Raw genomic sequence first — 12,754 nt, forward strand, 5'->3', positions numbered from 1 at the left:
GTGCAGTTGTCAGTAATATTGTTCCTTTGGAAGATTAAAATGATCAAATATCCAGTTTTGTATTGTAGTACATCTTTATTTCCACAAGAGGTCGGTGCATCCTTTCCTTTCCAATGACACGGACTGCTGTTGTATTATTATGTTTAAGAACAGTGTGAACAGAATATATAGCTGTCTCATGATATCTTTAGGGACCTTTTAGATTTTATAAGCTATTTGACACATATGACATTAAATAAAGCTCTTCAATAATCTGTTGAAACTTAAGGAATACAGGAAATGCTGGGAGAGAGGAATCCATTTCTGTCCTTTTATTGGGTCAAACCTTCAAAATTCACGTTGTAATCAGCAAATGAAAAGTTGCCTCACTGTAGGATTGTAATCATCCAATGAGACGAAAATGAGAAATTAGAAACATATACATACTAATATTCATATAAGTTATATTTCCAAAGACCGAGTTCAGTTTGACTCCATGTTGGACAGGATGTCTCAACTTTCTTTCCTGTCCATGGGAAAATTAGGGGTTAAAACCGGATTGAAGCTCTGCCTGTGGCAGGAAATGCAATGAACTCCCTCCCAAAGACAAATGTGTGTGTGCACGCGCCTGTGTGTGTGTGTGTGTTTATGTAGGTTGAGTTAGACTGGGAGGCCATACACACATGTAAGGCACTAAACCAGGTCAGCGTCACAGTGTCATATGAGCTGCATTTCTTTCAGAATAATCCCCAGTGGGGAATCAAGAAACTTTTCTCTCTTTTTTTTCCCCTCTAAAGAACCACATGGGACTTTTATTGTTAAAAACAAAAGTAGAGATATCTTGAAAATGTGACAGTAATCTTCGGAAAAGGGAATTTTTATTCATTTTTTCTGATATGTTCCAATGTCATAAACATCTAAACAGCTTCTATTAGGTCAACTGTAAGGTTGGGTTATCTCTCCATGCAAAGCGACGCACTGCATTTCTCATGGATCTTCTTTTTCTTTTTTATTCTTCTCCCTCATTGTTGCAGCTCTCTTTTGTCCCTCCCGCCCTCAGGTGAAACCACCTTCTCACATCACCGTGATGGTATTGTGCTGCGAACTAAATGGGACCGTTGTGTAAATGGGATCGTTCCCGGCCGGGCGCGTTGACCAGGCCTTTCGGGGGTTTCACCCGACTGCATCCGAGATTTATTTATTCCGTCGGCTCAGAATTCCAAATGTAAGCGGCCAATCGTACCTGTGCAACGCCATGGGATAAAGAATATTATATTCAAATGGTATAAGACACTTTCACTCTCACGTGATGTTATTGCTTTCGACTCCGTGGTGTCGAGTTGCATCCTCCCCTTTGCGGGAAAAAGATTGGACGCACCGGCCGTGGCTCCGCCCCGAACCCAGCGTCGATCCGCGGCAGCCGCACAGACTCACCTGTGACATCTGGTCCGGCAATAACACTTAGTGTCCTCCCGGCAAAGGTTGGATCTAAGCCGACCTACGCAGGAAAAGAACTACTGAAGTCCAGAGATTCATGTGAGTGCTGAACTTGTATCTTTCTCTTGCTCTTCTACGTCAAAACGTTTCAATATGAATAAAGTTCAACAAGGTAAGGCCTGTTTTAAAGCCGCATTTGACCATTCTTTTAGGTATAAAGTTCATTTGATCGATATTTGACACTCCTGTAGGTTCTCTAGTGCAGGGGCGTCAAACTTATTTTGGTCCATGTACGGCCTAATTTGATGTCAAGGGTGCCGGGCCGGTAAAATCATTACCAAGAAGTAACACTAAGTCCAAATTTTTCCTTTGTTTTAATGTAAAGGAGGTAAACAGGTAAATTATAAAATTCTTTATATGTAATGAACTGTTCCTCTAAAAAAAAAAATTGCCACTAGAATTTATTAGAAATTGATTGGTAGCATGTTTAAGAGGAGGAATAATGTTTACAAGGCTAATGGTGGCTATTCTGGTTATTAAATCAAGCTTTTTAATTTTGCTCGTTTTTTTGTTTTGTTTTGTTTTTTTTGCTATTGTTTTTGTGGTTTTTAGAGAAATAAGAAAGGAAAAGATCGTCTAAACAATGTCACTAGACGTTTTTTCATCAAAAAAAATTCATCTTGTTTTCAAGTTTTGAAGCAAAAAATATATTGCAAAGTTATTTTTCCATTTTTTCCTTGCCCGTTTTTTTTTTTTTTAAACTCACAGCAGAAAAACCCTAAAATGCATGAGAGAAAAAAACGCGTGGACCGCACCAACACAAAGATTTGATTTCAGGCAGGGGGCCACAAAATATTGTTCCAAGGGCCGCGTCTCTGAGTCCCCTGCTCTAGTGTATCCTCTTTACCAAATCGCCTCGTCCAATGATGAATTTTAAATTTCCTTTGAAATAAAAAAGTCCTTTCTTAGCCATCTGTCGGCTCAAGACTTTCTACTGAAGAGGAATTACTGTTAACACACAGTTACTGTTTTCAGAGGACAAAGGGAGCTGTCTTGGTGTTATTTAGTTTTACTTTTTGCGGTGGAGACAAAAGAGATGGCACACTGGCACTGTCAAATGAAACAAAACCAGAAATAACCAGAAATCGGTTTCGAATGACTTGTTTGTATTGGACACAACAACATGAAGGTCCGCTGACAGCTTGACAAAACGATATTTGCCCAAATTTCCCGCAGCGGAAACGATGGCCTCCATGCGCAGCTACTCGGTACGCCAGCCTTCCTTCTCCAGCATGTCGGTGAGGGATAGCGGACGAAGCGTTCGCTCCAAACCTCCCGCTTCGTCCCTTTCCCCCTTCGGCACCCTGTCTTTGACCCGTTCCGTATCGGTGGGCAACCTGCTCGGCTCCGGCCTCTCCGTCAACGGCCTCGCCGTTGGCGCCAGCGAGAAGGAGACCATGCAGGGGCTCAACGACCGGCTCGCCAACTACCTGGACAAAGTGCGTACATTGGAGAGATCCAACGCCGAGCTGGAGGTGAAGATCAAGCAGCTTCTGTTGGAGAGAGCTCCGAAAGGGCACGATGTCGAGGGGATGATGGCCCAGGCGCATACCATCAGCCAGGAGGTTAGAGTCCACTTTTTGTTTTTCGCAGGTAACATGGGACAGCTAGAGTTAAATGATAATGAAATGTTTCGGTCAAGCAGAACTGACCGACTCACTATTCACGACAATAAAAGCAAATTATACGTATCAAACAGAGGTCAAAATAAACATCAAGATGGGTAAAAGCATTGGCGCGTAACTGTCGGTTATTACATTTGTGTTTAACTCATTAGCATTAGCATTAGCATTAGCATTAGGTTTCTGCAGAGTTTAGGGTTTTTTAGTCAGGGGGATCAAAAGGTTCACTATTCAAAACATTATCAGAGTGTCCCCCACCCTGACCCCCGCTGCAGGTTCGAAAGAAAACGCTGGAGAACGCCCGCATCATGCTGGAGATTGATAATGCCAAGCTGGCGGCCGATGACTTCAGGGTCAAGTGAGTGTCACGCGCAAGGTTGCTTTCTTTAACTTGCCTGTGAGTGTTCGCATGGGAGCGTCAGACGGCCAAGCGATGTGAATAAATGACCTTTCTGTCAGGCCGCGAATCCAGAGACCGGTTCCCACGGTGCCGAACAATCCCCGCCATCGGCCGGCGCAGGGCGTGACGGGTAGCGCGGGTCCGAGTCTCGACGCCGAATGCCCGGTCGGCGGGGTGAAACCGAAGGAACAACAAGGAAAAATCAGGATCCGCATACAGATTTGATTTCTCACAGTGTGTCGACTGTATGTTCTTTGGTCTGATGTGAAAGAGCGATACATCAGTTGGAAGTGATTCATGGCATTAGCAGCAACGTGCATGTGTACCCGGCATGAATGAACATAAATCCTTATTTTCCGTGCACTCTAAGAGTTCCCACGCTCAAGTCACGGATAAAGGTGTAGGTGGAGATGAATCTTGTGTTCACTATCAAGAAGTCAGAGGCAAATTGCATTTGTGCTATTTGAATAAATACTCATTTGCTTGCCATAACTTGACTTTAACTTCCAGCCTGCCCCATAGCGTCTGAAGTCTTTTATCCTGGTCTGGGCTTTTATTCTATTATTTATTTTTGACATAATAGTTTTGAAAAGAACATTGAAGACCATCTGCTGTTTTGTGAGGAATTTCCAACCTCCTCAAAAGTGACTACGCAAACATCCAGGAACAAAATAGACATGTTTGCAAATCTTTTCAGCTCTTCGACGCTATCAATGCTATCAAGGCCGTTCGCAATTGCTGACCTCGTCACACAAATACGAAAAATCAAGTTTCTTCAGTGGAGTATATAACTGTGTATAGCCGAACTGGTCTTTTTAATGAAACCAGTGTTTTGGAAATGAAAAAAATACTGTTTGGGTCAGGGGTCGCGTTGACTTTTAAATTTGACAGACGGGCCGGGTCACCACAAGATAGGATACATATTAAAAAAAAAAAAAAAACATTAGTTAACAGTACATATCATACTCGTCTGACATTTGCTTTGAAAATAAAACCAGCTCGCTTTTAAAGGTTCTGACATTTGCTTGCATTTCATGCACAAACCAGTTTTTCCCTTGTAGCTTCAAGTCCAGCTTATTCATGTGTGTCAGTATGTCCAGAGTAAAGGCTAAATCACAAAGCCAATCTGTGTCATTCAGTACAGGAAAATTCTCAAGTAGCTCCAAAAATTAAATAATCTCCTGTTTGGACTCCCACATTCATTGATCCAATCATTCAATCATTCACGTCAAGTATGAATTCTGTGCCAATCTTTAGCCGGACGGATTTAAAAGACCGTAGGGCCGTAGTTTGCCCAACCCTGGGTTTGCGGGGTTGGGAGGGTCAGGCACAAATAATAAAAATAATACAAATAATAACAGTATATGGTTCTAGCTTGAATTTTCATAGAAGAAATAACGGGTGCTCAAGCCACGAACCTTCGAAATGAGAGAACCCAGGGACTCGGGAAGCTATTTCAAAGTGGAATTTGTATCGAGCTACTGCCCAACCCTACATCATATCGGCATCAATAACGTAAAGCACTTTTAAATTGAGTATCGCTCACCGGCTTTATCAATAACTTGGGTAATATTTACCGATGAGGGTTGAAAGACAGATTTGACTGTTTGATCTGAATTTTTTCCAAGTTCAGAAAAGAACCAATGAGGGTTAATGCTGCACATATTTGCATTGTCTCTTCTCGAAGATGGGAAGCGGAAGCCACGTTGTGCCAGTCGGTAGAAAGAGACTGCCACGCGCTGAAGAGGGCAAAGTCCGATCACGACCAGATCATCACGACTCTCAGAGGAGACCTGGACAGCCTGAAGGAGGAGCTGTACTTTCTCAAGAAGAATCACGAGGAGGTGAGATCCCTGTGTGTCGTATCGGTCTCACCTGAAAGAGGTCAACGCAAAGCAGCGGTTGTTTGTTTTTTTCACAATTACTAAAGGTTCGCATCATTTAGTGCCTCAAAGTTATCTTGCTGAACGCACAGACACACCCTGTCTCTGTTTATCCTTAGCGCCGGAGATAGCCGGGTCACACTCGTGCACACAGCACAATGTACACCTAAAGCACTCCGACAGGTGTGGTGTCCAGGATGTGAACACACTGCTGAGAGATAATCCGGCATAATGGCCGTGTATAAGTCGAGACGAACCCCGGGAGGCGTTCTGTGTTGCCCGGAGACGTAGGTTTGTTCTCAGATTTAGTGCTCTGAGATAGTGATCCAATTTTGGGAGGACACATTTCTCACAGCCGGCAGCTCAGCCGGCAGAAACAATGACTGTCAGTCAGAAACAAGAAGCAGAAACAGAAGTTTCAACTTCTGTCCGTAATGAACTCGTTGTGTTCAGAAATTACCGCGGATATGACCTGAATTAGAAATGTCAGTTTATATAACTTCTGAGCACAGCTGTTACTTGTATACCAGGAGTTGAACACTCGGAAAACTCAACGTGAGGCTCGATGAAAATGTATTTGTCACGGTAATTGGTCGGTCGCCGCATCCGCCTCACGGCAAGAAGGCCCACGTTTGGATTCTGCCGGGGTTTTCCTATGTATTCCCGGGTCTCCGGGTTCCTCCCACTGTCCAAAAAGGTTCACCGGAGACCTGAAATTACCCGGACGTGCGAATGAGAGGATGATGGTTGTATCGGATGGTTGACACCCGGATGGATTTTTGATCATTATTAAAGGGATAAGTGCATGTTTGATCACATGTTTACACTCCCATCATTTCCAGCTTGAGACACTTCGTCTGACTTTTACGAGTCATGATTTGGAATCCGATGAACGGAGGGGGGGAAAGAAAAACGCTCTGCCATTTGCTGTAGTTCAATGTAGCTTTGTCGGGATCACAGTATTGCTAAGGGTGATTCCACCCTATGACTATTGCAATATTGTGGTTCAAACGTTTACCCATAAGGCTAAAAAAGTAAAATGGAGATATTCCTTTTACAGGTTACGTTGTTAAATCATTCCATCTGGAACGCTGACTTCAAACCTATCCTATTATTGCCATTTTAAATAACTTAAAAGCAGAGCAAATATTTGCTCGAGGATGTTGTTTGACTTTGACTCGGGGAAAGCGAGTTGAAACAAGAACTATTTTACATAAATGTACTTCTGTCAATATATCTCTTGAACTAATTCAGGTTTAGGCCGCTGGAAAGGCTCTGTAGTCCAAACTTTGCAGAACGTGAAAGAAATCACCTGGGTGAGGTTGAATAAGCTTGGTCTTTCTCACGTGCAGGAGATGAGCGCTCTGAAGGCGCGTCTTGCCAACGAGCAGGTGAACGTGGAGGTGGATGCGGCTCAGGGTCCCGACCTGGGCGCCATCCTTGCCGAACTGAGGGTCCAATATGAGGGCATCGCGCGCAAGAACAAGGAAGAGGCTGAAGCCTGGTACCTAAAGAAGGTCAGTGACGCCTCAGTTGTCGTTTGTCTTATTATTTTTCTGAAACTGCTGTACATAAATATATATATATTTTGTTTCCACACACAAGCTGGAAGCTGTCCAGTCAGAGGTGAAGGAGAGTAACGAAGCGCTGCGTTTTGCCCAAAGTGAGTTGAGCGAGAGACGACGCTTCCTGCAGGCGCTGGAGGTTGAACTTGACAGTCTCCGCAAGCAGGTACGACAAGTCGTATGTATATATGTATAAATATATCATCTTTTCACCTTGTCAGTTCCCTTGGAGCTGTACACAGAGCTGTGTCACTTTGTCCCCATAATCAATCAGTGTGATAGGACACAAGTAGGTGCTGACGTGAACACACACACACACACACACACACACACAGCTGTGTGTGGGGGCTGAGCGGGCATGTGTTAAACAGGCAAACATTCGAACTGGTCGGGTGAAGATGTGCATTGCAGCTGTCCTGTAGGAACGCTGACAACGGCCCGGAGCAACATATGTGCATCATATGCATTGTAAATTTTTGAAGTTGAGCTGTTAAAGGCTTTATCTGGTTCAAAATCTGTTTATTTTTGTCATGTTTCTATATTGGTGGGTACTCTGCTTTGATATATTGGCTTCGAATGGGCTGATATCCAATCCCTCTTGCTCCTTGAATGTACAATACACAATGTGTGTGTATAAATACACAATGTGTGTTTGAGTGTTTATATCTACACAAAGAAAAACAAGGCATCCCAAATAACTACTACAGTTAGTCCTAGAGCTAAAAAGTTGAAAATTACCATTAGACATCATACATTTATACATGTACTTTACACACACACCCAAACACATTGGGCGTGTGTGTGTCTGTATTCACAAATAACTACTACAGTTAGTTCTAGAACTAAAAACAAAGTTGAAAATTGCCATTACACATCATACAATTATACATATATACAAATACATGTATACATGTATACACATTGTGTGTGTGTGTGTGTGTGTGTGTGTGTGTGTGTGTGTGTGTGTGTGTGTGTGTGTGTGTGTGTGTGTTCACACTAAACTACTAAAGTTAAGTCAAAGAACTGTAAACATACTATTATGCAATTACATATTTACTTTTCTCAGTTACTCCTGGTGCTCACATCCACACACACACTCACACACACACACACACACACACACACACACAACCACACACACACACAATGTGTATATGTGTATACATATTTGTATATGTATAAATCACAACTAACTACTACAGTCAACTTCTAGAACAACGACACATGATACAACTATATATACTTTTGCTCCTCATATATCTTATGTACTGTATATGTTTACACACACACACTGACACACCTAGACGAAACTAAAAGCACGACATGGAAAATTACAGTCGTACTGCATTCTCTTTCAAGTCGGGCTGAATGTTGAAATAAAGGTATCAAATGAAAAACACGCTCAGGTCATGTAAATTCTTCATATCTCAAGATTACATTTTTCACGATTTTTTTTACTTATTGCCGATAACAGGTGGGAGTGTTGGAAGCAAACCTGGGAGAGACGGGACAAAAGTACTCCGTGGAGATGGACCGCCTTCAGGCAACCCTGACCCAGCTGGAGGACGAGCTGTCCCAGCTCCGGCTGAATATGCAACGCAACAAGACCGACTACGAGCAGTTGCTGCGCATCAAGCAGAACCTGGAGATGGAGATTGCCACCTACAGGCGGCTGCTGGAAGGAGAGGAAATGTAGGAGAAATATGGAACATTATGTCCATTTCTGAAAATCTCTGATCGCCTCTATCTCTTCATATGCAAAATAAGGATCAAAATGATTCCAGGATGACTCTATTCAAACACAGTTAGATTTTGCATTATTTATATATCCAATCATTCCTTTCTACAGGGTGAAAGAAACTCCTCCACCTCCTAAAAGTAAGTTCGAGACATTCAATGTGGAAAATAATCGCGTCCAACCCGCCAAACTAACCCGGTTGAATTCTGGTACAGAAGACCCGGACGTGCGGACCAGGAAGATTGTGAAAGTCGTCACCCAGACCATGATCAACGGGAAGGTGGTGGACGAGTCCAGTGAGGTGGAGCAGATCGAAGAGCATAAAAAATAAGCTGGACCTGCATGGGAACACCAAGTTTCACCAACTCCGGGCTATTCTAGGTCTCTCTTTTTGTTTAAGTGCCTCAGAGTTGCCAAAAATTGTACTGAAACTAATCCAGATAGTCTGATTATAAATGGTAGGAGAAATATATGTTGAATGTTTTCACAAGTGTCTCATTAAAACATGTTTTGCTGTGGAATTAATACAATAAACCGTAATATCAAGTTCATTTGTAGTCTTTCCTGCTGCATAACCATCACAGTCTCACAAAAGACATATTTATTCGGTGGACGTGATCTTCTTTTATACGATAAATGTTTGACATTTTCACACACTGTATTTTATAAGGCAAGAAAAGTAACAGGAATTCTTGAAAAATTTTGAAAAAAAAAATGCTATTTGCAATAGCAATTGTAGTAATCATATGAAGAACATCCTACACCAGTATCAGGATAAACATGGCATTTTCCCGCCAAGGATGTGTGTGTATTGTAAACTTTGTAGAATTAAACAAAGCTTATTTTACATAATAATAAAGACTTGGAGATTTAACTCTGAGTCCACCTGCTTTGTTGTGATTTGGCACCGACACGAAAAAGACAGAAACCAGTAAATCTGCATAGCGGTATCAGATTCTGCCCTTTGTGTGAGACACTTTTGACTCTTGTCTATTTTTTGGAACGTGGAACTGAAAAGGAGGAACAACGGCTCAATAAAGTTCACGATTCAAAAGCGAATTCTTCCAGACAACAACGTTCGTCAGAGAATAACAGCTATTGTGCAGGTACATCTGAGTCGCCTGGGGAAAACGGCGTCCGATGTCACAACAATAAACGCAGTCGGCTCACATTTACACACCGAGGGAAAAAAAAAAAGGAAAAGCATTACAGATGTGTGTTCTGTAAAATACTTATATGTTGATTCTCACCTCATTTGAATAAATCATAGTATAATCAGCTAATTCTGACTGAAATGCTTTCTGGAATTCACTCGAAAATTAAATGTCAGATTGTTCCTCCATCTAAGGGCAGAGGTGATCATCTTTTTTTGACTATATTTTGTATCTAATAACCTGCTTTATGTTTTCAATGTGAATCTGAGGTCTTTTTTTGACTGAATTTCGAGTTATTCAGTTGGAAGTTGGAAATACGTGATAGAGGTACAAATAATGTGATTCTTCTCGTCTAGGAGCATCAAGTACAAAAGTATTATGAGAAAGGAAAAACATTTTGAATATATAACTACAGATGAAACATAAAATCAATCAATTTTACGAAGTTCTCGTCCCCAGCTGATACCTCCTGTCACAAAACACCTGAACTACTTCCCTTTTTTCAGTCAGTCACTCCTGCGAAATGGGAAATCTCAGATAAATTCATTTCACTTTTGAAAATGACCTTTCACAGCTTGCCACGGAAAATGCGATTGAAACACAAAGCATTAAATATGACCAAAAAAATAAACAAAAACAGGCAGTTGCAACTGTTTTAGAGCTATTAACTGACCCGAGTCGGTAAAAGTAGGTAAAAAATCTAGATACACAAAAATACAAAGCATTAAATATCACCAAAAAAAACAAAAACACATAGTTGCACCTGTTCCAGAGCTATTCACTGACCCGAATAAAATTGGTAAAAAAAATCTTGATGCACAGAAAGCTGAAGCTAACAGTGCTAACCATCGTCCCTGCGGTGCAGTGAGCCTCCAAAAATGGATGCATCATAGCTTAGATTTTAAAATTACTATCTCATGTCCCTCTGGAATTGAACGCTCCACCCCCCCCCACACACACACCTGAACGCCACCGATCAAGCGAGTGTTTTACAGGCCGCACGTCGACGTGAAAAGCCCGACTCTGACGCAGTGACAACGCTCTTCCAACGGGATGTGACGCGCTTCAGCCGAACTGCATTCAGGAGGATCGTTCGCTCGCAACCCTGAGAAGAGATTAACATCCTTCCTGTCAACAGCGTGAGAAACTAGTAAACTCCAAATGCACACAAAGATGTTCCTCACAACCCCTTTATGCGTCTGTTGGTCTGGAGTGTAGTAATGAGTTTATTAAGAAAGTGTGGCATTTCATGGGGACACAAAGGTTGTTTTGTGAAACTCAGACGAACAACGTTTATACGACTTGCGCCGCCGGCTGTTTCAGTTTTCAAAAACCTCTGGTGGCTCACGTCAGCGAATGCAGTGCGCAGCGCCATCAGGTAAACACACACCGAGTTAGGAGAACATGTAAATATCACCAAGACGAGTCCAGTTTCCAGAAAACTATCGCAGTAATTAAATGATATTATGTACTCGGGGGAGAGACAGTGAATAAGTGAGGCTTGTTTCGGTGCGGTGAGGTTCGAGGCAAGTGAGGCGCTGACTTCTTTGGTGCCAGATTTAAAATCGTAAGAACATACAAAGGAATATGTTTGGCCCAGAAAGAACAGCCCTTTTGTAATAGAAAAAGATAATGTTGGGATAATGATGTGTCACTTGAGTTATATAAGCAGAATGGTGTAAGACACAATTTTAGTTTGGACCCCGAGTCAAACTTTTAGTTGTTTTTAAAACATTCTGGCGCTTGAGTCAGTTTTAGTACAAGCCACACCTCAAAAAGTCAAAAAGAAAGGAGGAGAATATATCACTCAAGGGCATTTTATTTTTGAATATTTGATTTTGTTTTATTATTAAAGGCCAGCAGCAACAACCACCTGCAAGCTCACGTACACCCCCTTCAGTCGCAGCAGAGTACTGTCTGCCGCACCCTCTTACTTTCCTCTGCAGTTTATTGTCCTATCAGCAAGAAAATACTTATAACGCACACTTAGTTTAAGGCATTACGCAGGCTTTAGAAGGTCATAATGGATAGAATAATATAATAAATCTTCCTGCCCCTCCTCCAGCCACCACCTTATTGTGGTGGAGGGATTTGCATGTCCCAAAGATCCCCAGGGGCTATATTTGTTGAGGGCTTAATGCCCCTGGTAGGGTCCCCAGAGGCAAACAGGTCCTGAGTGAGGGATCACACAAAAGGTGGCTCAAGAGGAGCACCGAAATGATGAAAAAGACAAACGCATAGGGCCCCACCCTGGAGCCAGGCCTGGGGACAGGATTTGATGGTGTATGCCTGGTGGCCAGGTCTGCACCCGCGGGGCAGAAAGGGCAACATGAGTCCCCCTTCTCTTGGGCTCACCACCCATAGTAGGGGCCATGGAGGTTGGGTGCAATGTGAGCTGGCTGGTGGCCTGAGCGGGGGACCTTGGCCATCCATCTGCAGCTGCAGAACCTGGCTCTCGGAACATGGAACGCTACCTCTCTGGCAGGAAAGGAGCCTTGGCTAGTGCAAGAGGCTGAGAATTTCCGGCTTGATATAGTTTGACTCACCTTGACGCTTGGCTCGGGCTCTGGCACCAGGTCTCTTGAGTGGGGTTGGACTCTTTGCCCCTCTGGAGTTGTCCCTGGTGAGAGGAGGTGTGGGCATATTGATTGCGTCTCCATGTTGGGGTTTAACCAGGTGGATGAGAGGGTGGCCTCCCTCCTTCTTCGGGTTGGGGGAAGGGTTCTGACTGCTGTGTGTGCCAATGCACCCAACAGCAGTTCAGACTACCCGCCCTTTTTGGAGTCCCTTGAGGGGCTGCTAGAGCGCATATCAGTGGAAAACTATTAATATTTATTTTACTTTATCATTATTAGCTTTTTATTTTTCATATTGTTTGCCGTCTGTGTTAAGTGTGTAGTTCAGTGTGTCATAATT

The 12,754-nt window shown here is 42.8% G+C and overlaps 1 protein-coding gene across 1 annotated transcript; it reads left to right on the forward strand.

Moving 5' to 3' along the window:
• Positions 1–1,385: 1,385 nt before the first annotated feature.
• krt1-c5 (keratin, type 1, gene c5) lies at positions 1,386–9,228 on the forward strand. Its single transcript, XM_086169136.1, has 9 exons — positions 1,386–1,515; positions 2,653–3,041; positions 3,374–3,456; positions 5,186–5,342; positions 6,734–6,898; positions 6,987–7,112; positions 8,421–8,638; positions 8,796–8,824; positions 8,900–9,228. The coding sequence occupies exons 2-9, from the start codon at positions 2,661–2,663 to the stop codon at positions 9,013–9,015; spliced, it is 1,275 nt and encodes a 424-aa protein (XP_086025262.1). The 5' UTR covers positions 1,386–1,515; positions 2,653–2,660; the 3' UTR covers positions 9,016–9,228.
• Positions 9,229–12,754: the final 3,526 nt, after the last annotated feature.

This window comes from Fistularia commersonii, chromosome 22 (assembly GCF_037954325.1).
Source record: "Fistularia commersonii isolate RoL2024-O1a breed Wild chromosome 22, RoL_Fcom_v1.0, whole genome shotgun sequence".
Classification (NCBI taxonomy): Eukaryota; Metazoa; Chordata; class Actinopteri; order Syngnathiformes; family Fistulariidae; genus Fistularia; species Fistularia commersonii.